Source organism: Strix aluco, chromosome 21 (genome assembly GCF_031877795.1).
Source record: "Strix aluco isolate bStrAlu1 chromosome 21, bStrAlu1.hap1, whole genome shotgun sequence".
NCBI lineage: Eukaryota > Metazoa > Chordata > Aves > Strigiformes > Strigidae > Strix > Strix aluco.
Genome location: NC_133951.1, coordinates 11557289 through 11581745, shown reverse-complemented (window position 1 = coordinate 11581745; position 24457 = coordinate 11557289). Strand labels below are relative to the sequence as shown.

Sequence of the window (24457 nt, the reverse complement as noted above, 5' to 3'; positions counted from 1 at the left end):
ATACATAACCAAACATTAACTAGTTGAGGGTAGAAACTCCCAAGAAAAGTAAAACTGAGGAAAAGTGGTTTACTAATGAACTCCTGGCCCAGTGAGATCAAACCAGAGTGCTTGAATCATTGTATAAAACTCCATTTTTCCCTTTTGCTTCCAGATATTAAAAATGCCATTTGGAAATGCGGGGGTATGGCACTCTTGTATAAGTGTACAACTAACAAACCCACAAAAAGCACAGACACCTCTGAAATGACAGAGCATCTTAGCTAACAACTATTATTCCACAGTAAACTCTGACCATGTGCTGCTTATAACACAGTGTGAAACCAGAAGAATAAGTTAACTGTCACTCCAATGAATGCGGCAAGAAATCAATCCCAGCGCAACCCGAAAGCCTCTGCATCCTCGCATGACAGGAAGAAGCTGCCCCATGGTCCTCCTGTCTCTTCCTCATCATCTCTTACCTAGAGCAGCATTAGTATATGTCTTTGCCTTGAATAATCTTGCAGAACAGAAATCTTCTGCTCCACATAACCTCAGTACACATCAGAGGCTCACTACTGTCTAACATCACGGGTCCCACCCCTCTCTTCATCTTCCTTCGCTTGGCCACGCTGCTTATCCCTCTTCCTTTCCATTTCCTCAAGCAAACTGTACATTTCCAAGTAATTCTTCCCCTCCATGCAACTGCCATTACAACCAGGCAATATCTATACACACATATTATACAAGATACACTGGTACACAGAAGTGAGACAAACAGACCTGTTAGGTAAATATCCTAAAGATACTCAGAGTTACAAAAAACTTTGAGGCCCTTTAATTCTCCTCTAAATTTTTGTCATTTTCCTAGTATATTTTAGTTACCATTTAAATTTTAAATACTATTTTAATTCCTAGTATTTAATCAATGCAGAATGAATAAGGCAACTTTCAAGACCTCACAAGGAACACATCCTAGCAATTTGAGAAATTGCTTCTCTCCCTATAAAGCAATACAGTCACAAAAACCATGGAACAAAATCTGACTCCCACTTCCTAAATTCACTACCCAGGAATAGACATTTTTATGAAGAATTCTTTTCTCTGGTACTTCTGGATCAAGAGAGGAAAGCAGCTTCAGAATCTGGCAACCTCCCAGGCGTGGTTCAAACTATGGGTTTCATAATATCTGAGAGCTTGTTTTGTTACTTGAGCAACCCTAAAAACAATGTGGTGATGTGACGTACTAAGCATGCTTTTCTTTATCAGACAGGGAGCACAGGAAATCCTTTATTCACCTACAATCATTTACAACGTTACATGCTATGAAGTCACTACAATGAAGAAAAACATGTTTTAGTAAGTGTATAGTCAGAAGCATAAGAGTATAGTCCAATGAAAAAACAAACTCAAAGATTCTCTATTGTAAGCAGTTCCACGTAGGTGTTTACTACATGGAAATCTGAATATTTAGTTGGTTTGAAAGAGCCTCCAAACTGATGGGCTGTCTGTCAGACAGTAAAGAAGGTACTGGCAAACCTGGTGAATTTATACATATTTAACAGCTGGCTTGAGAATGGCTCTCAGGAATAATCTGTCACCGCTCTTACGCTTAGCTGAATGTTTGGAAAACAAGCAGTAGGTTATTTAGAAAAAGCAGGTGTTTCCTTTGCTTGTAAAACCATCTAGCCTAACTGGTTCCTGATTCAGTAGATAAGCACATTTAATCAAACAGTGACATTTAGGGTTACTACCTATTATTTGTTTGATGTTTAAATATCCTAGCAGGCAATAGCCACTGTAGACTAATAAAGATTATTAGATAATGGGTAGGTTCTTAAGTGAACAGATTGCACCAGAGACTTCATGATTCCTGTACTTGAAGACAAGCTTGGTTTCGTATTTTATGGGCCAATCTATACTATATCATGGATTTGTATCCATAGATTCTTCACATGTATTTTTTTCTCCTTCTTTCTCAAAGACTTGATTTCGAAAACACAGTTACATCAAAATTTATGAGCGGGCAAACTGCTGTGAAGTTATCTATTAAAAATAAAGGGTCTACTTTCTTGTTTACTGATACAGAGTTACAGCTTCAATATCTGTGCTGACTGGTGTAGAACGACTGCTGACATGGTCTTAGCCCAAGATAAGTAGCGTTCTCCCACCAAATGATCCTCAAACATGGCTGAAGAGTCACACAGGACAGGCACCACTGCAGAAAGGTAATAGGGATGCATCCACCTTACTGTCCCGATGCGTAAAGTTTAATAGTGTAGACGTGAGCCATTTGATGGCATTTGGACTTGGGGCCTAGAAACATTACCAGCCACATGTAATCGGTACTTATCTGCAGGGGAAGTGATGTATTGCAATAAACCAATGTCCACTATCCTTCAACAGCTAGAAGATATCCAAATTAAGCTGATATATTTTTATTTTGCCCTGCAATATTACTCCAATCCTAGGCTTTTCCTGAGGCCCAACATTCATAAAAACCATGACTTGCCTAAAAAGACAAATGTAAGCTAGGATTAGACCAAAACATATCTTTGAATGAAAAAGTATTTGACTTCAAGTCAGCAGAAGGCACTAACTCAAACCAAAAGCTCACTACACTTGATGTTGCAAATGCTATTACCAAGTGACAAGTAGCTACGATCACGATTTATTATTTGATGTTTTAAATTTGCCACATTTGGAAATGACATGTTTGAATACCACATCCTTTCAATTAAATAGGCATCTAACACACCCTCTTACTACACACTGCATGAATTGAACATATAACATCACTAAAATTGAAATTTAATTTGAAATCTATTGATGTCTAAAGTCTAAAAGAGTAGACAGTTATTTGAAAAGTGGTTTAAGATGAAGTGTGTTTGATGAAAATTACATTTTCTTAATTTAAGCTTCTGATATAAAAAGACTGCATGTTGACAATATATAGACAACATTCAAATCATGGAGAAGTATGGAATAAAGATATTAGGGGGGAAAGAAGTATGGAAGAACATATGAACACTGACAACAGATCAGGCTAAGTTCAATTTAGTTCATTATCTTTTCTCTGACAGCAGTTAACATCAGATGCCAACAAAAGAAGCGTATAGGCACAGCACAGGCTTACACTGGCACTTGTTTAGTAACGCTCTCCCAGCCTCCATCATTTGGCAATAGGTTTCTAGATTCAGAGGTGATATCTCTGTACTTAAATAGCTGCACTTAAAGTCTTCCTTGAAGTCATCCAATTAACTTTTCCAACCCATGTGAAATGCTTGGGATTCCAAAATGTAGTACTTATTTCAGAATTTCAACCTTCAGCTTCTGTAAACAATAGAATTGAAAGTGTGCCTAGGACAATATATTTTCCTGAAAACATTACCTGTTTTTCATATACACGCTCCAAGTGAAGTTTGTCCTGTTGAAGCTTGTATTCTTGATCCTGCAAAGAGATGTGTACTCTAAATAAAGAAATCACATTTTTCTTTCATTACAAAGCAGTCATTAAACACACACACACACTTGCTATTATATAGAACATGCTATAAAAAATTAAAAATCCACTACAAAGTGGATCATTATTCAAAAAATTCTTTAATGTATAAAAAAAATTCAACCAACAGCAAAAATATCGATGTATAACAAAACTATCTCGAAAGTCATGATTCATGTCTTCTAAAGAGAAACAGCAACTTGTTCTCCTGAGCTATTAAAATGCCATCCTGTACTACATCAACTGTGAAATGAAAGACATAAGAGGAAAAGTATATGCCAAAACTCAAACAGGATTGATACATGATACAGATGTGGAACTCATTATCCTGAGATAGAAGGATTAATTTCAATGCCTATAGGAAGATGAAATATTGAACTGAACTGTTAAATAGGAACAAAAACAAAAACTATTTTGGAACTTACTTAAAACTTTACAGTTTAGGAAAAAAATACTTATAATTCTTTGACATGCTTCTCTATAATCCACTGCTCCATGTTTACACCGGTTCAACATGTGAATTACAACAAACAGTCATAAAGTTCCTGTGAAAATTCTGCTCTTACCCATAAAGTGATCTCTTAGTCATATTTTTTAAGTCAACCTTCAAGCATAAGGTGACACTTTATATATTTCTATCAATAAAATACATACAAAGATGCATGTTATACATAAGTGCATTTCAGTATGGATATCTAAACATGCAAATCACTGGGAAAAGTAAAAAGGGCTGGTCACTCCTGAGTAAGAAATTCAGGGCTCACCCTCAGCTGTTGCTGTCTTTGATGTTCTGAATCTTGTAACTGTTGTTTTAATAGAGACACACTATGCTGTAATTCTTCAATCTCCTCAGATGCCTGCAGGGATTTAACAGAAAACAGAACTTTTGTGTTGCATTTCTCATTAGCTCTACAGATACATCTTTTGCGTGTTAGAAATTTCTTTCTCAAAGGTGCCTGGAAATTGGAAAAAATTATCAACTTGGGGAAAAAAACCTGTATGAGTTTACAACTCCACTTAACTCACTTGTGTCTGTCTGGCAAACTTAGAAATGTAAACAAACCCACAAAATAACCCCCAACTAATAATAAAAACAACTTTGGCACTAACAATTGAAAGAAAGAAAAAAAATACCTTGTAAATTAAATGGAGTAAAGTACCATCAAAGCTCCCAGAATTCTGGGAAATAAATGCAAAAGGCCCATTCGTCCCATGGCTCTAAGGATTAGCAGATGATATTTGAAACATGATCCTTTTCTACAATTATTTACCTTGAAAATTATATTAAATATATACTATATATCTACCTATGTGTATTCGTAGATATCAACCTGAGAGATGCTTTTACAGAAACAAACCAGAATTATTACATTTTGGGCAGAATGTATGCTTGCAAAATTTAAAAATATTGTCTTAAACACATAAATATTTAACATAATGTTCCACATTAAGAGGCTTGCAGGACAGTTTATTTCTGGAAAAAAATATTTCCCCTCATTGAAAAGGCCTTATGAAAACATTAAGGCTTTAAGTGTGCTGAGGTCCTCTGGTATCTGGAATTTTTACAGAAGCACAAACAAAATCAGCATATTAATTGCACCTTATCTGAATCACCTGTATGTACACATACACACACCCCAGAATTGTGAGTCAACTGCAGATGATTTTTCAGTCAAATTCAGGAATGAAAAATTAAATCACCATATTTTTTAAACTTCTGCACATGAATAACTTAGGGAACTGAAGTTCCTTGGATTTATTCATAAGCATTACACTTATATTGAGAAGACCACTCAAAAAATAAACAACTTTAATGTCTATTATATGTGGAAGCATACCTTAGCTGCAGAGAGAGCACGTTCCTGCTTTATAAAACTGATATCAGCATCATATTTACTTTGTAGTTGCTGAATGTTCTCCTCATATTCCTGTATAATATGGTCCTTGTCTTTCTGAAGTGAGCTGTGCCTACAAGTAGCAAGCAAACAGAATATGGAAATTGCTTTCATAGTTTGGCATCTTCCCTGTTCAGTATCGATTCTACAGAGTATGAAAGTTTGCCTGCACCACGTGTTCATTTTAACAGAATAAAATACTTATTTATAAGGGAAGGATAACATACTCCTTACGATGGCTGATTGGATCAGTTCCAAAATGAGTTTTACATCAATTAATATATTTTTGTGATCATTTTCTAATGCCAATTACCATTCACTGAGTCCTTGAAATAAAATTAAGAACGTTTGTTTTTGGAAATTTCATATTCTTCAATGTTAAAAACAGCAACCGCTATTGAAATTACCTTGCTTTCACGTCCTGAAGTTCAGAGCATACCACCTGGTAACGTTGTTCTGCATCAGCCTTTTGTTGAGATAATTTTTGACGCTGTAAATTACTATTTTCAGCCTCAACAGTCAACTGTTGGACACGAGCATCCAGTTTTTTGATCGTCTGGTTCTAAAAGAATAGGTCATTGTTGAGAAAACACCAGAATAAATTAGGGTATACCCCTGTTGCTATTCAGTAGCCTAGAGCAACAAGGTTCTTTGGTGGTCCAGAGACACAAAAGCTACAATAGCAAAGCTGTCATCAATCATGACAGTAAATTCTGTGTTGTATATAAAAAATAAATCTTAAAAATATTGATGTCTATTCCCTCCCCCAAAGTAACACATCTTCTCCCCTAAGCAAAACAATACGTGCAACTGATATCTAAACTACAAATCTTTTAATATGGGAGAGATGACAGATAATTTTTATGGAAAACTGTAATGGATGAAAATACATGTAAAGCATTTTTAGACCTTCCGTTAACCAACAAGTGTGTTATCACTATCAATATATACAACCTGCACATAGGAAAGAGTATTTGAGGAAAAAACTATGTATATAAAAAGATTTTACTGATCGTTATGGTGATGAGGCAGCTATAAAAGTCAGCTAGAAAACATTTTAAAGTGTATAGCATCCAGTGCAATCTGTAGTGTTTGTCATGCTAAAATATTCTTCTGAGTGCTTTTACAAGCATCATATGTTTACAGACAAAAATACATATATCAGATTTCTAAACTAAATCAAGGAGTGATGCATTTAGGTTGTTAAAGAATTGCAGATTTTAAACAGCTGCCTCTTACGTGCATACTTTGGCAAAACCACAGCCAAGGTTGTAAACAGTAAGATACAGGAATATCTGCTACGGATTTGGAAGAAACAAGAAGAACGTTATAATACGGATGCTACATTAACATTGCAAATGCTATCTAGTTGTGTTTCAAATCAATTAACAAATATTAACTAAATAATTCACCAGTCATCTTGTAAGATAAGTATATCATCTCCATTTTATTACTGGAAAATGGAGGCACACAGAAAAGGAAAGTGCTGTGCACTGGAATATAACAAACCCATATCAGGACAGAGCGTGCATTCCTCCAGTCCCTGCTGGTATACCTTTCCCTAATCCTCTTCCCCATTTCATTTGTTTAATTACAGTGATTTCCTTTCAATAAATTACAAGCATCTATCAAAAGTTGTATCCTTTTCCCAGAACTTCATCTCCTAATATAAACAATTTTTAAAATTAGTAGAATGAGAACAGGCAGGTGGCATGAGACTACTCTACTACTTCCCATTCATCCCTAAATTTATGTTAATATGCACGGAAATGAGAGAACTCCTCAGGAGGCTGAAGTCAAAAAATAAGACACAGCTGTCCTTCCAGGATGTATGTATCATAGCTATTTTTATATTAACAAAGGTCCAAAGATGAGGGAAGCGGAACAGTATTTTCACCCTCTGTTAAAGTAAAATAAAAATTCAAACATCTGCCATCTCAAGTCAGTGCCCCAACTGTCACAGAATTGTTAAATAAACCTGGACTAATGCAAGAACCTCACACAGCCAGCACGGTCACCTGAACTTTGTCAAGGGGCTTAAGTTTAGTGTGTTTAGTTTTGGGTTTATTTGTTTGCAAAGAACACCACCACAAAAAAAAAAAAAAAGGAAAGAAAGAAGAGAGGCGCCTAACATATCACCAAATATCATAATTCCTGCCTGGCCCCCCACCTCTCAAGGAAGTTTATGCTTGTTCAATGCACAAAACCCTACTTATCAGTTCTATGGTATTAGTTCAACTGTTCAGCCAATGTCACTTGCTAACAGCAATGGCATTCTTGACAACACAAAACTCTGAACAAGGAAACTCTGAAATACCAAAAAAAACAAAACAAAACAAGAAGCAGGAGAGACAGAAAGAGAAAGGGAAAAAAAAAGAAAACTAATTTCCAGTGACAGTCTAGTCTTTCATCTTAAGCCCTGCCTTGAACTCTACCATGTTTAATTATTAAATCAGAAGCTGCTCAGCAAGATCTGTCTAGTTTTGATGGTTCTTAAATTCAATCTTGCTGACAGACTGTGTCCATTTTTCTCTGTCTTTACTGTTACCTATGACATACCTATGACATGATCTGAATGCTAATTTTTAAATTCGACATTCATTAATAAAGGAATAAATTTTGCTTGACATTATCTTTTCACTCATTCAATTTTCTTCATATCTCATCCTGATAAAAAGTACAGGATGCTTTCTTGAGGACACTTGTTAATTTTTTGCTTTTTACATCATTTATATAGCAGGCACAAAATCCAGATTATACCTGTTTACGTGTTTCTAATTATTCTAGGAATGAAATGCAGTAACTTAGAATAATACAGTAATTATTTTTAAAATCGTTTTCATTTGATCTTTAATCTAATAGAAGCATTTGATCATTCAAAGAGGAGGTGGGTAAGAAGTCACATGTATCTATGAAAACAGATGTACTATATAAATCCTTTTTTAGAGTCTACAAACCTAGAGAGACAAAAGTTCTCCTAACTTGAACCTAAAACCAGTAAGAAATGTTAGAAACAGTCCTTCAATACAAATACATATCTGTGTGATATGCACTGAAGGGCTGTACTTCAATGAATTTTATCCAGGGGGAAAAAATCCTTGGTTGGACTGGCTGCCAGGACACTGTTCTCTCCCAAGAGAGAACAACTGCATTGCACTAACAAGAATATTTCTCAGCTCAACAGTATTTACGTACACTCTTGCACAAACGCGTGAAGTTTGAATACTGTAAGAGACTCTTGCTGTCTTGACATATTTACAAAAAACTTACAGTTGATTTTATCTGTTCCAAATAATCTTCCTCCATTTTGCCAAGACGAGCATTGGTGTCATCCAGCAGTTTCTGCATATCTTCTGTGTGCTTCTTCCGAATATTAAACTTCTCCTTCTCCATCTCAGCCACAGCATTGTGAAGCTGCATCACAAAAACATTATCAAATAATAAATAGCATGTAAAAGTAGCATTTATAAGTATTATATTATTATAGTGTCTAAACAGGATAACTAACAAGCACAGGCCACATTTCTGTCCTCCATAACAAAACTACATCCTTGTTTCACTAAACAGGTCTACTATGGCTCTATAAAGTGGCAATTTAGAAGTCATTTAAAAATGCAGAGAGTGTATAACGTGCCCATACAGATTACTAAAACACATACATATTTTTGCCATTCTCTGCTATTCTCTTTGTTTACATTTGAAATGAACACCAATGACTGCTGCACAAAATAAATGAATTTCTGCTACAGAACTCGTAATAGTCTCTCCAGACACTTACACTGCCAGTTTATCTGCCTCTCAATTTGTAAGAAGCTGGAGAACCTTGACTATCTACATGTCTAATGAAAGGATTATTTGTGTCATTACTAACCCTCGATTTATATTCTAAATGCCAGTGGCCTCCCTTTCTAGTTAAGCAGCCTCAAACCTGAATTTTCTATCTGTTCAATACTAAAGAATAATGCCATGTCAAATTAGCATACAAAACTTGCATGGTGTATTGGTTGTGTAACAGCTATTATGTATTTCTCAAGTTTCTAACAAATCCATTTCACAGCTGAAGGAGAAAGCTTCAATATACAAAATAAAAGCATCGCTCTAAACACATTGCTAAAATCAGGTTAATTTGCAAAAGCATAAATTTTACTTTCCAACATATAAATTAGCAAAATCATGGGTGTCTGTGAATCTGGACCACTGTTTAAGACTTCAACAGTGTGCAGTAACTCAACATAGAATTTTTCATCCAAAAGATAAGAAAGCTAATAAATTATCAGGTATATACTGTGGTTTTCAAAAGATTTGTTGAATTTGAGATCCTTTTAAAAATAATCTGGGAAAATAAATAAATAAATATTTCACCTCCATGTGCATAAAATATAAATAAAGCCCAAAATTCTGGGAATGTCTCTACCTCCTGTACAACAGACTATAGTAATATCTGCATTATTGTCAGAAATGTCTATTCAAATAACCTGTCCTATTCAAGGGAAAAATACACCTAAGTAGTAGTATATAAAGTTATAAATATTATATATTTATAGATATTTATAATATATATTATATATTTATATATATTTATACTTATATATATATTGCACTGTTAACTTCTACTACACTTCCGTCATATTTCCCACTATCCATGTTTTTCCATAAGATATATGGTTCAATTTCGCTTCTATAATTTCATTAAGTTAAAATTAATATTAGAATTTTAATTTGCCTTCTTGCCTGCACACTGGCGTCCTTGATGACAATTACAGCTGTAGGAACAGCACTTGCTAGGTAACCACAAAAAGTGGGATGACTTTGGGCTGAAAAGAATGTTTCTCTAAAACAAAAAACTCACCTAACACTGAAGCCTCAAAGTCTTAAGCACAAAGGACAACATTTATGATTTATCTCCTACAAGACAAGAATTAAAACCACATCACTTCCAGATGCAGGGTTGCAAAAAAATTAAATTAGACAGCATACTTCATCTACAAAAGGAGGTGGTTTTGCCCTTTTTGTGACCTTCCCTCTCCTGAGAGGGGTAAGCAAGACAAATACTGACAATAATCTGGACAAAGGTGAAACTGTCTTGCAACAAACATGCTTTTCTCTTTGCTTAGTGCTGCTGTCTTGAGTCTAACAATAAATAAAAATGCATTGAAGAATTCATGACCCAATGCAAAAATGATAGTTCAAAGGAATCACCGTGGCAGCAAGTAGCTGCAGGTTTACCAAGATTAAAATTCCATGTCAGGTCAACCAGAAATAAACACTTCCCCAATACATCCAGAGACCTGCTAAGAGGGCCAGATCAGCTGGGTGGGTGTCGGTGTGCAAGCATCAGCAAGAAGAGTCTTGCAAGATTACTCCAGAAAAAAATAAAATCAACATAAGAAAATATCACTGAAAGTAACATATTCCTACTATTTTTGTTTGGTTTTAAGTGACAAAACGTATTAGCCCAGATATACACTGTAGGAGTCGTTCAAAGAAAGCAAATATTCATTACCCTTTTCTCCCACTCGTTGTTCAAAGAATCATTGCTTTGCTCACACATCTTCTTTAACTCCACAATCTGCTTCTCTTTTGCTTCTCTGACGACTTGTGACTCACGAACAAGAGTCTGAACTGTCAAAAATGGGAAAATAAAGTACCATTCAGAACATACCTTTGGGATTTTTCGGTGTTGGCAACAGATGCAGATTACATTAGGGCTCCAATTGACCCAGCTTTCTGATATTTTTTGGCTCTTAAAGATACTTAATGCATGTACTTCTTTAAAATGTTGTACTTAGATTCTGTGTCACTAAAATATTACAAGGCGTTCTCTCTTGTCTACTTTAGTTACAAAGTATTTCATAGTGAGTTTTCCTTACTGAAGCAGTAAATACACATCAATAAAATTCTGTAACCTAAAGAAAACAGGCATTTTTAACCTGATTTTATGTGCATTCCTTAGGAGAAAAGGTTCTTGTGAAGGTTGAATGCTCAAGATATACAAGGAAATTAAGTTCCCCAACTTGAATTGCAAGTGATTGCATCAAGAATTCACAGTCTGACAGACTTTGGGGAAAACAAACGAGGTACATATTCACTTTTCAGAAGTGACTGATGAATTTCACTATCTGGCAAGAGCGTAGGTGACTCGAGCACAACCACCAGATCCCTTGCTGGACAATTTACTTTGCCAAGGAGCAGGAAACAATATACACAGAACTCTCTCCTTTTTTCGGACATGGGTTACCAATCTTGTGTATTCTTTTACATTGTGGTTTAGTCCATAGTGTAAACAGAATCCAAGGAATACTAAAAGCAACTAACATTCAAAAACTGCCGACAAGCCATGCTCAAGCCAAATTTTGTACTTATGGCATATTCAAGACTACTACTCATGGTTGAAATCTCTTGCTGGAATAGTCCTAAATACATAACACATTGTGGTTTGATTAAAATGTACTGAATGTAAAAATAAATTAACCTTGAGCCAGAGATTCCAAAACGTTTGGAATAAATGGTCAAAATACTTCAGTATCATCAAAGAAATTTTTTTGGTGACTCTCTTAAACCCGTATTAAACATAAGATTACGCTGACTCTTGGAAAAATTGGTTTGGAAACTGGACAGCAAAGACAACTGGACAGGCCTCTAAAAACCTAAAGGGAAAAATTAGGTCAAGACTTGCAAGTGAAGAGGAAAGGGACATCTGCACCTAGAAGGAACACATAAGCCCGTAGCCGCAAGAAGGATGCAGTACAATACCAGCACACAGAAAAGAACCACCACGAAGATAAAAATCACCTTTTTTCTCCAGTTTTCTAATCGTTTCCTCAGCTTCATTTTGTTTGTTTTTGTAGAGGGACTTCAATACCTCTATTTCATCATTCTTTCTATCCAAAATCTGTAGGGAAAATTCACAAAAGTCAAAAAAACCCAAAACTACAACCAGTGCACAAAATGGTATACACTGATCTCTGCCAAAGGAGCTGCCCTCAAGAATTGCTTAGGTCGTGCAGGACTAAGTGATTAAACCTACGTAATTTTCATAGCTAAGACTGCCGAGTCACAAACAGGATTGATTTAGATAAATGCAGGCAGTAGAGTACATCAAAAAGACCCCCCTAAAACTTGAAACTCCTGTTTTATTTTCTTTTAAACTTGGGTAAATCCAATGTTGCTTTTGTTGAGTTTGGAAGTTTTACAGTGCTGCTACTACAAGTAGAAAGTATTTGTTTTCTTTTTCGTATTATGTTGCCTAATACTATTTAAAAGCATCTAAAATTCTCAGCAGGTTTAAGAAATACTTAAATAATTGCTGAACTTCATTAAACTCTTTTGTACTTCACCAATTGCTATTCTTGGCATGTACTCCAAGAAACAACGGGTTGGAATAGAGCAGATATATGAGGTGCAACTACATTCAGATTTCTGTACACGATTTTGGAAAAAAAAAGCTTGAATATTTGCACACTTTGAGATAGTATTTTAATTTAAACTTTGTGTTCAAGATAAACATTAAATTCACAGAAATTTTATAACAGTGCCCCAAATCTCTCATCAAACAAAAGCTTTCATCTTAAAACAATATTACTCCATCTGCATTAAACGTTTTGTGTCTTTAAAGATTAATACGACACTATTTAACCTTTTCTAAAATATCCAACGTTATTAAACAACTTCAAAAGACGGAATTCTAACATCAGTTAGAAAAGGATGACAACTCAAGGGATGAGAAAGCATTTAAACTATTTCTAATTCTCACAAAGCTGTTTCCTTTAGGCTCGCAGCTTTGCTAGCTAGTTATGCTTGCAGACTTTGAGAACAGATGAGCCAAATATGCACCTGACCAAATATTAACATCCTTTCAGGAGGCTTTGATGTGTCATAGTGTTGTGTCAGCTAACTTCCTCCAAGTCTGTGACTCGGTCTTAAGAAACAAAACAGAGGTACTCAGTAATGCAAAGCTTACAGTAGGATAAGTCATCACGATCCTGACGCTGAGCATTTAACTCCCATTACGCTCCCGGGATCAGACTGCTTCAGAAGGCACTTTGGACCTTGCAGAATTTGACCCCGCATGTTTAAAACATGGTATTAAAAGTAACAGTCTGGTCTTTGATAGTCTTTTTGTAATCTTCCCAAAAGTGGTGTTACGCAACACAATAACGACAAATCCAACTTAACCCAAAGGAAGCATATCTGGTGTCGTTTTACTGCTATGAAGAATTAAAAGCCACGTACAGCTTTAACAATGCAATAACAGAAATAACAAACTGTTTATTGACCAGCCTATGCTTTAAGATACAGCCTCAAAAGGGAGACATCAGAACAAGCACTATTGCTGTATTAGTAGGAACATGTGTAATACACTTGTGGATTTTTCTACCGTTATCTTCTGTATTTTGTCCATAAAAATTTAATTAAGCATTTTTGTTCACATTTTTCTAGAATATGAGTGCTTTCTCTCTAAAAGAAGAATCATGAGTGTATGATTTCATCAGCATATGAATCCACAGAAGCTGTTAGGCTAGTAAAATAGGTTGTCTTGTTCAACCAAACAAGCAAATCACCTTGTATTTTCCTCTGCTTTCCGCAAATGTTTTTCCCTTCCTAAGTTTATGTTACCACAGAATATTCTGCATTCCTATCAGCTTATGCAAACTGTTACCTACAATCTTACTTTAAAGGAACATTAATTGCAATTGTGAAGAAGTTGAAGTACAACTGCTAATTATTTATTATAATCAGATTCTCTTTTATTTTGTTTAATATCCTGTCTTTGGAAAAAAAAAAAAAACACTTCTTACCTTTTGAACATCAGTATCATGCTTCTGCTGTAATTTAAGCTTTTCTTCATGAAATCTACCTTCCGCTATTTTCATTTTCATGTCCAGCTTTAAAAGTAAAATAGAACAGATATACGACTTAATTAAAATTAAGAACAGATTACACTGATGACCTTTGCATACCTTCTGAATAATTCATTTAGGTCTTTGAGAAGGCAGTGGGAAACAAATCACTAACAAATAATTGCTATGAAAATTCGTATTTATCTAATAAAACTGTTACAAAAGATCCCAACCTAAAATATTTATTTAGAAAATGAATTTGTAAGATGTTTTAGTTGGCAATAAAAACAACTGCTACGTCCCAGAAAAAGCTATCATCCTTTATTTAAATAAACACCTAAGAATTAAACTTTTAATATTTCTGTTAATATACCAAATATGGTAAACTTGCTTTTATTCTTTAGGCAGGTGTTACATTTATATAAAGAATATCCTTTAGTCCAGATGCATATTTGGTTTTGTTTGTTTTCTATTATTCATAGAGTTCACATTATAAACACATTTCCTTTTAAAGGTTACTTATGATGGGATTAAGGATATTACTGCTGAATCTGACTGCTAAAATACATTTCCTGCTTTTGCTTGTTCAAAGTAATGTGCGTGAACCCCTCCAACACGATAACATGTTGCCACTTCTCACTTATAGTCTAAGTTTTCATCTTTACAGTATTTTTAAGTCTCTTGCATATTTTCAGTACACCATTAAAGACTGTCTTCAGGACTCTGCAAACATAATAAGTATTTTGTGTTTCTCCGAGTCTTCTAAAAAACAAAAGTGAAGCCTCAAGTTCAGATTCAGGCTATTCCACTTCTACACTTAATTATTTCTAGTGTTGAGAAAGCAAAGTGGACAGAAAAGCTCCCCCACAGTCACAGATCCCAACGACCCCCCTCTCTTTAGACAGGGCAGACCAAAATCCTTGGAGTGTGAGTGCCAACATCTCACCAGAAGATGACTTCAAGCATTTTGTTGCCAAACAGAAAAATTTGCATTTGCCTTTTGGATGTCCTAAGAGCCCATGGTGCTGAGGTCCACCTGCCTTGGAGCTGGACACTGGACTCCCATCACCATTCAGCTATTTTCAGTTCTCAAATTTTTTGCTTAGCTCAACTAAGAACCTGACTTCTAACACTCTCAACTGGCAAAATTCAAAAGGAACCAACAAGCATTATTCATTCTGCCTTTATTTTTATGCCTTTGATTTCTCAAAATTAGTCATTTGGGCATGAATCTTTAGCTAATATTTACAAGCAATAAACACACTGCAAATAATTAATTTATTTTATATAATTACTTTGTTAAATATTTCTGTTTATTGTGACCTGAAAACATCACTACATTATTGTGACTTGAAAACGTGAGCTACAAAAATCCAAGTCAACTCAAAAAATGCAAAATACTGCGCAGCAAATATAGAAGACTCCTCAAGAACTGAAAACAGAAGAAGCGAGAGCAGCAAATCCTTTCGATTTCCGGACTGCACATCCACTCATACCCAAAGCATACGCCTGCTTATTACACCAAATATAAAGAGGCTACCTATCTCCCAAGAGTAAACAGGTACAGTCTTATGCAAATTACCAGGGAAAAAAAAGTCAGATTGACAATTAATCCCAAGAAAATAGATAGTATTCTCAGCTGTCAGCCATCTCTTATCACCCAAAACTAAGCATCATGATAAAAATGCATGTTCTATTCATGAAATATATGCATATGTATATATGAAAAGAAATATATGCATATATCCCGCCAACAAAGTGACATTATAGTAGAAAATCTTAGTACCGGGTGATAAATAAGTGTTGATTTAAAAAAAAACAAACCACAGTAATCCACTTCCAGATAGACAGTTTGCGAACATTCCATAAATAAATATGAAGGCCTTGTAAAAACACAAATACTAGAAACTAAACATGAAAGAGACTCCAATCTACTCGAATTACATTAAAAGCTTATGAATTACTGATATATAGCTATTGCACTCACATAGCTATCAAATCCGCACAAACACATTACATTTAAAACTCATTAATAAAGCGAGAATGTCTTGGCTGATGTAAATTAATCCTTGGCAGTTTGCATCAGCTGAGATCTGGTCTACGTTTTATTATTCTGTAGGTTGAAAGAACATAAAAATAAATCAAACTCTAAAATTTGCCTTGTATTAAATGTGGATATATATTTTCAAGTGCTGGTGATTGTTCTCAGCCACATGGCTGTTTTCCCACAGGTTGACAGCAGAAATCCCTGTACTTGAAGTTGTTCCCACTCCTTGTCATTAATCTTCCACTTAACACCATTCTTGTACTAGTTCTCACCAATTTTAGTTCATTAATTCATTGAGCTACTTCCAGTAGAACAGACATCCCTTGAAATTTCAGATTTTGGGACTACTTTCCAAAAAGGAGAGCTGGTTGCAACCAAACAACAAATGTGAAAAAGGTGTCCGAGATGCAGAAGTCAGCTCTTAATGAAAGCAAACACTGTAATAACAAAATAGATTACTTTTTTAAAAATTGTAAATATATATATATATATATATATATCTTACTTGAAACATCCCAAAGACCAACTCCTCATCAGCTGAGGGCTGAAAAGGCGATACCTTCAAAAGCACTCAAGGTCCTCAACTTCCACAAACTTAATGAAATTCTGAAGTTTCACCATCCCAGACATTTTCCTGCCCTGTCTGCTTTAAGCACAACTTACATAATTTTGCCCCATCAGGACCTACTATATAAATAAATGTGAGGAGACCCGTATTAAAGTGTTTGAAATTCAACAGTTGATGCGCACGTGCGGTTTTCAGCTATTCTTAAGAGGAAAGCTGTATTTGTAATGAGTAACTGGTAAAAAATAAAAATAAATCTCCAACATTTAAATTTTATAACGGTCCATAGTTCCAAGACGCACATGTACCTTCATCACAACTTCTGGAAGTGCTAATCTGAGCATCTGCTCTAAAAAGATATATTAGTTTAAAAATCCTACACCTAGAACTTCTGTGGAAAACTGCTGGAAAAGCCAGATAGCACAAGAACAACAAAACAGAGTCCTGTAGCAAAGCCTGGAGTACTGGTTTCATTTAGAAATCTGCTTTTTGACCCACCCTTTGTGTAAGGCAGACTTCCAATCTTACCGCATATGTAGATAAAAAAAATTGAGTCGTGTAAACACATTCTAAAAAGTGATCTCATTAAGGCTGGGGTTGAAGCAAATGGGCTCATCACTTCCCAACTGGGAGTGAAACTTCTCCCATTCCATTTCAAAGTTTAAACATGTTATTAAATACTAATTTCAATAAAGGAATATCTTTCAAATTAAAACCATACCAAACTGAGTCAACCACGTATCTGTAGTTACCAAATGTCAAACCTCATTTGCTAAGTTAGTCTCAATTTCCTGTGGAAGAGCGCTTGGTAACTTTATAGAAGAGTAGCACATAAAGTGCCCTTTGCACTCAGCTTTACTTTATTTATTAAACATACATCGAGAAACAAAATAACCTACAACAGTATCAAAGACCTTCATAAGTTTTAGAGAAAACAGAAAAAAACAACTTAGAAAAGTCATTCACCTCGTTAGAAGCAATTAACTGTGTTCATCAGTTTAATAAGTTTTATTACCAGTTAAGAGGCAGCAAATACAAAATTTATGGCATGTTACCATTCAGACAAAAAAAAAAAAGTGTAGATATTTAAATATAGTTGAGAAGTTTGCAACTATGTATGAAATGCAGCCATTGCTGTTGCCTGAACATCATTCCTTTGGATTTCTGTCATTGTTTATTCTCCTTACAAAGAGTATGAGGCAATTAAACCCTAAGGCCATGTAAACAATACTGATGTCAAACATCTGTGCTGTCCCTGTTATTTAAAGCCATGGAGGGTGGTATCAACAGAACTGCTTTTATGTGCCTAGTCACACTTTCTTTGTAATTTAAAAAAAAAAAAACCCAACCAAAAATTAAACAACACAAACAAAAAACCACAGCACAAAAACTAGCAAATAGTTACCTGAAAATGGTGTTTCATCGTATCACTGTTCTATATTTCCATAGCACAGGTTAGGTACTATGAAAATATAAATAACTGTCAAACCGATAAGAGTCTAATCTGCAACTGTCATAAATCTTTGGGGAAAAAAAGTGATATCAGTTTTTCATGACAGAAGACAAACATTCATCTTGTCACTATTTACAAAAATTTGTAAAAATATTTAAATACCTGATTTAAAAATAAATCAATAAGTAGACTAACAATATTAATCAGAGATAGCTTTGAACTACCGGTCACTGTTCACTTGTCTTCATTACAGGGATCACCCTTAGGCCAGAGGTGGCATCTTGAAGGTTTAACATCCATCAGATTTTTTGGGGGGATATTTGACAAAACAGTACTTGTTGCTCGCCAGATTTTTTTTCAAGTCTATGAATATACGGGGGAGGGAGGGAGGAAGCAAGGAAGGGGGAGAAGGATGTAAACAATAAATGAGAACTTCAAAGTAAGAACTAACAATGTAGAACAATGACTGGTATATCTTACAATATACGACAAAACTTATTTGTCTTGGTGTTATGCAGCTGCTAAAAGAAATCAGTGCACAATACAAAGCTTTGATATTTTCACAGAAGAAAAAGGTTTCTTAAAAAAACCCAACAAAACCAACAAACAACTAGAACTTTCTACAGAATCGTGTTTACTCAATTTTCGCATCCAGAGTTAAAAAAATAAATATTGATAATTTATACAGTGTTTTAAACCACACAGGCAGACAATACTGTACTTGCAAAACATCCAGGATTTAGTATAAAGGCATGCTGATCAGACAAAAAGTAGTAATTTAGAATAGTCTATCTCACATCATAATTAAAAAGCTATCTTTTTTTCATTGAGTTATTTTTGTACCTTATATTGTACCCTCAAAAATTTTTAAGACTAGCTTTGAGGTATATTAATGCTTTTAACATTTAACAGTCAAAATAACCACCTAAATATCTAAAAGAAAATCACTGCTGTGAAAAAAAGGAAACAAATTTATACTTTACAACAATTTATTTGAACAGATATTTCTAGAGTAAATATAAAATTTAATCATATTGGAACTAATATTCCACTTTCAAAACTAAACTGCTGAAAAAACTCATGCTGAGTTTACAGTATGTGAAAAAAATACTGTTCACTTCCAAATTAATTGCATTCAGATCTCTGTAACCAGCACACTTGTCACTTGATATACAACTTAATATTGCATCTTGTATTTAATGAGCAGCTTCTACCCACTTGCTCAAACAATTTTGAAGATCAACATCTACTCTTGAAGTGTTTTTAACTGAAGAGAGAAATGCATTATAGTATGAAAAAAGCAGATGGGTAAAACGTGTAAGATGCACACAGAAATACATCTCCTCTTCACACACTGATGAATGGGGGATCACATTCCCTTCTCACGACAACCAAGAGCTGGAAAATCTTTATGATTAAAGCAGGCAAAGTGCATTAGGAGAGAAGACTCACTGATGTTCTGCGTCTACAGCAAAGTGAAATGTGCATATCCTGACCAAAGTATCAAATGTGAACACAGGTCTTAAAAGCGCAAATGGATTCGATTTCCTTGCAAGTGCAGATGGTATCCTAGGAGCACACTGTACAGGAGAGTTCAGTGATCTTTACTCAAAGTCTCAAAGACAGGCAAGAGGAAAAGTTATTTTCTGGAAGAGTTAAGACCGTCAAGCCTGTGTTGTTTGCTTAAACTACTTAGAATAAACCTTCCTGAGGGGTAACAGGTGAAAAAGTCTCAAGACTTCAACAAAACACAAGACAGACCTGATGTGGATGGCCTCGTGTGCAACGGTTCACCATAAAACTACGGGCAGACTAAAACCACGAGAATGCTTAAGCTCTGCCAAGGTAAAGCAATGGAGGTCTGCAGACGAGCTTGCAGCCCTACCAAAACTACTCATAAACAAATAAGCAAGGTATAAGGATAATCACTTTGTTGAGAAAAAAATAAAATATGTTGTTGAGAAGTTTGCTTTTCTTCACAGGTTAAGATTTCAAGAAGAGTTCCAGGTACAGAAGCAGTACCTGCTGCACTTCCCTGACGTTCAGGTTGGTTCCCTTGATAAATGGCATTCTGTACAATAAAGGAGGACTATCTTCCATCTTTGACATAAAGAATTTTTATGATATGCAAAGGAGATTCTTTTAAGTATCAAGGGTCATTGTTTCTCACTGTTTCAGATGCAGACATCTCCCAACAATGTCCTGGGAGGGGAGGGGGTGTGAGATGATGGTGTGCAGTTTTGCCACCTAGCTGGTTTTACTTGATTGAAATTTCCAAGGCTCTATCAGACTTTAAGAACAAATCCTATAAATTAAAGGAAGTCATAAATAATATTTTTCCTAGTAGAACATTACACACAATAAAAGCAGGTTTTTCCATCTGGGATTCACATTAACGTTGGGCTTTTTTCCTGATGTTTGTGCTCATCCTCTGAGTGTAACACAGAAAATTTCCAGAAAAAAAAATAATTTATAACTACATTTTGAAACAATAGATCAGTAACCACTCCAAATTCTGCAATATCATCAATATTTTTATGTGATGCAATGCCTAAGGTGAAAAAAATGTCTTGTAAAGTCTCTGTTGCAAAGAGCTTACAGTCTGGACAAACCAGAGACGGCCTGAAAGAAAAGCAGTATCAAAGAAGTGAAACGTGCAAGCCAGAAATTAGAATGTAAAAAGACTCTTTATAAACATGGCATTTTGCCCAGATTTAAAGGTCCCTCCACAAAAGTCTGTGTTTATGATCTGGACTATATTATTTGACCTAACAAACATTTATACTTCTCTCCACATATCTAACCTTCTTTGTATCTTTACTCTTTAAAAACACCACAACTGCTACTTCCAGTTGTAATATTTTTACAGAGTACTCGTTGAAGAGAAACTAGATATTCACTTAAGTAAAAAATTAATATGACATCGCCCTATTTTTATAGCCGTTAAAAATGGAAGGCTTTGTCCTAAATCAAATCATACCAGCTTTCTCCCTGTCAAGAAAAGTCTGACTTTTTAAGTGACACTGAAGATTGATACGCATTTGCTGTATACAGAAAAATAATTGAATGGACAATTGTTCTTATTCATATGTAAATGTCATTAGCTTCTTTCAAGAGAGAACAATGTATTTTTCATAGATTTCCAAGTTGGGGGTGGTGGGAATAGAGAGGAAAGCATACAGCTTTGTATCCCAACAACTGTAATAACTCGAAATGGTATTTTTATTCTAAAGGATGTTTTATATAGCTAATAAACATAACATGCATATTAACACTACAGCACATCATATTACTTAACAGCTTTATTTGGAGTGGCAAGCGTCCCACTTCCATACGTAACAACTGTCTGCCACTAGGAGTAGAGATTCTGACATTAGTAAGTACCAAAAAAAGTTCAGCATGTTTAGAAATTGTGAAAGCTTATACATGGTAATAACTCACTAGATGCAATTTCATAAAAGACAGCTCAAAAGTACAACAAACTGTATCTTCAATTGCCAGCACTGAAAATTGAACCCAGTTGAACCCTGTGAACATGCAGAAATCATACTGATTTCAGAGGGGGTTGGTAAAATCTGAGTATATAAAAAAAAATAGTAGATACTACTTGAAAGCTTCACATAATTCTGTGTAGCGCCGAGTCTAGTGAAGTAAATGAGTCTGCGTACACTGAGTCAACAACACTTCCTTTTTCTCCCCAATGTTGTTCCTTTTTTTAAATATGTTGTATTTCAGCAGCTACTGAACTTTTTACACTCACTTCATGATCTCCTAACAGTCACTAAAACTGTACTCCTGCCTTTATTTCACAAGTACATGTAGCAATAACAGTGCATAGTACCTACTTTTTATAGTCAATGTCTTTTCTCCCTTAAAAAACAGCATCTATATATGTAAAAAATTTTTTTTTTTTTTTTTTTTTTTTTTTTTTAAGAGAAGGACACTTTGAGGTAGAGATTAATCATGCAGCAAAAGATTAATTCCCGGCTGCTTGGCAACCATCTGGACATTCTACTGGTTAAAACACTAGTTTGAATTGCTAACCTACCTCTTTGATCTTTCTCAGTGTCTCCAGCACATATGTGCAATAATTAAAGACATAGTTCACAAACTTTTGCAAAAAAATAAATAACTGTACATGTACATCTATATCTCCATGGCCAGACCAATTACTATCAGGAATTATAAATCACAAGTCAGTTTATGAAAACATGTCTCATCCTGACATACACTGTGTGTCTCACACCAGTCTAGCAATAAAATAAGGTTTGGATTTTATTACATTACATTCTGAAGAGTTATCAAAGCAAGACAGGATGTGATTTCCTCACATGGAAGACAATGGACAACTTGCATATGTTCTTAGGAACAGGACATTAATCAGCCAGGAATCATGTTAACAGAAGTCAAGATCGCTGTGTTTTTAAACATGAACTAACAGATTACTATTCAGAATGATTACTTAGTGGTGAGAATCAGTTTACAACTGAATTCTCAGTATAAATCAAACACTGCATTCAAAATAGACATCAGGTTTGTGGATAAAAGGAGAAATTCAAATGAAGCAGAGAATATTCAAATCACAACACACACTACTTGGAATATTTTTAAAGGGAATAAAACAATATTTTCAGAACCAAGTTGTCACAAGAAAAAAGTTATGGAAAAGTGAAAATGAAGATGAAAGCAATAATTATGTCATATCTGGCTTTTTGCCTTTTCTTGCCCCTTCTTATGGGCCACACTTGTGTGAACAGATTCAACGGGCATTCTTACATTTTAAGAAGAATATTCACCAGAATTAAAAATGTTAATTTTTACCCTTTGTAAAACAGCAAGATGTTTATGAGCAGAAGTATGACTTGGACAGATCTGGATGAACAGGACAACAAAAGAAGAACAGTAAAGGAAGAGAAGTGGAAGTAAAGAACAGAGGGATGAGAAGAAAAATAATTCCAACACACAAAGGTCCAATTATTGTAAGATTCAAGTTTCAGGCCCACCTACAGCTGCCTTTGCAACACAAATGCTTTTGGAAAAATCAATCAAAACCACTCTTCCTATTATTAGTAAATACCTCTGAGCTTAAAAAGCTTAAACAGTATCACCAGCCCCATTACATGCCTAAGAAGGTTCCTTCAGCTGTATTCAGCTCTCCCAGTTCTATACACATATGTATCCACATCCATCTACCAACTAGATTTTAAACTCTGAAGTTAACACAAACACTTTTATTTCATTATAATATACAAGGGAACAGTACTGATATATTTTGTCACCATTCTTGGAAGATATGAACAAAATATCTGTTTTCAACGAGGAAAAAATATCAAATGCATGAAGTAGCTTTAAAGCACAATAATGTTAATTTTACATTGGTAAAAGCTCAGTTTAATTACAAGAGTCCTTCATTTAAGACACTGTCTCCATATTAGGTTTTTTTATAGCTTTTAATTGGCATGCTTTAAATATTTGCATGCATTAAACATGCATGTATTTAAACACTTTGCTATAGAACAGAGCAGTTAAGAGGAGGAAATCAAAACCAAAAGGACAATGCTCGCTGATCACCATCTCCTCCTAGCTGCAGGGACACATATTTTTACCTTCAAGTGTTTTCTCTTTTTTTTTCCCCCCCTCCTAAAACCCCCCCTCTTTTCCACAACACCTCCAGCAAGTGTTATTCACTCTCCCTTCCAAATTCTACAGCTTTCTTTCCTTCCCACATTCTTTCCTCTACACTCTACGTACAGTCCCTTTTGAGGAAAAATCTGTACCACTGCCCTTATGCAGTTCTCTTCAAGGTACAATCTCTTGCCAGGTAAGTGAGAAGAACAGTAAATCTGCTGCTTTCAACACCTTAAATTCAGAACACTTCTAGCCAGATCAAGACTTAACTACAACATCATCACTGCAGCATGCTGATTTTATCTTAACGTAAATATGTTACTAGATCCCAACACTTTCAGTGCAGTAAAACTATATACATGGCTTGATGATGTTTATAAACAAAATTTGGGTCATGCAACAAATGGGAGTGCTCATTCACAAAAAAAGGGAGAAAAATAAAGATTACAAATCCAAAGCTTTTTTTTTTTTTAAAGGGTACACCTAAAAGATAGAATTCTTGAATACATTAAAAAAACCCTCTTTCTTTTCGGCTTACTTCCGGTCCT

At 35.0% G+C, this 24457-nt stretch overlaps 1 protein-coding gene across 11 annotated transcripts in view; it reads right to left on the bottom strand.

Annotated features, from left to right (window-relative positions):
- CEP112 (centrosomal protein 112) overlaps positions 1-24457 on the bottom strand; it is a 177610-nt gene that overhangs the window by 123310 nt on the left and 29843 nt on the right. For all 11 annotated transcript variants that reach the window (XM_074847007.1, XM_074847009.1, XM_074847006.1 and 8 more), the window contains 8 exons: positions 14175-14261; positions 12169-12268; positions 10880-10998; positions 8647-8790; positions 5784-5938; positions 5320-5449; positions 4246-4338; positions 3371-3430 (listed from right to left, as the gene is read on the bottom strand). In XM_074847007.1, the coding sequence (XP_074703108.1) occupies positions 3371-3430; positions 4246-4338; positions 5320-5449; positions 5784-5938; positions 8647-8790; positions 10880-10998; positions 12169-12268; positions 14175-14261 (888 nt within the window). The remainder of the gene's footprint in view (positions 1-3370; positions 3431-4245; positions 4339-5319; positions 5450-5783; positions 5939-8646; positions 8791-10879; positions 10999-12168; positions 12269-14174; positions 14262-24457) is intronic.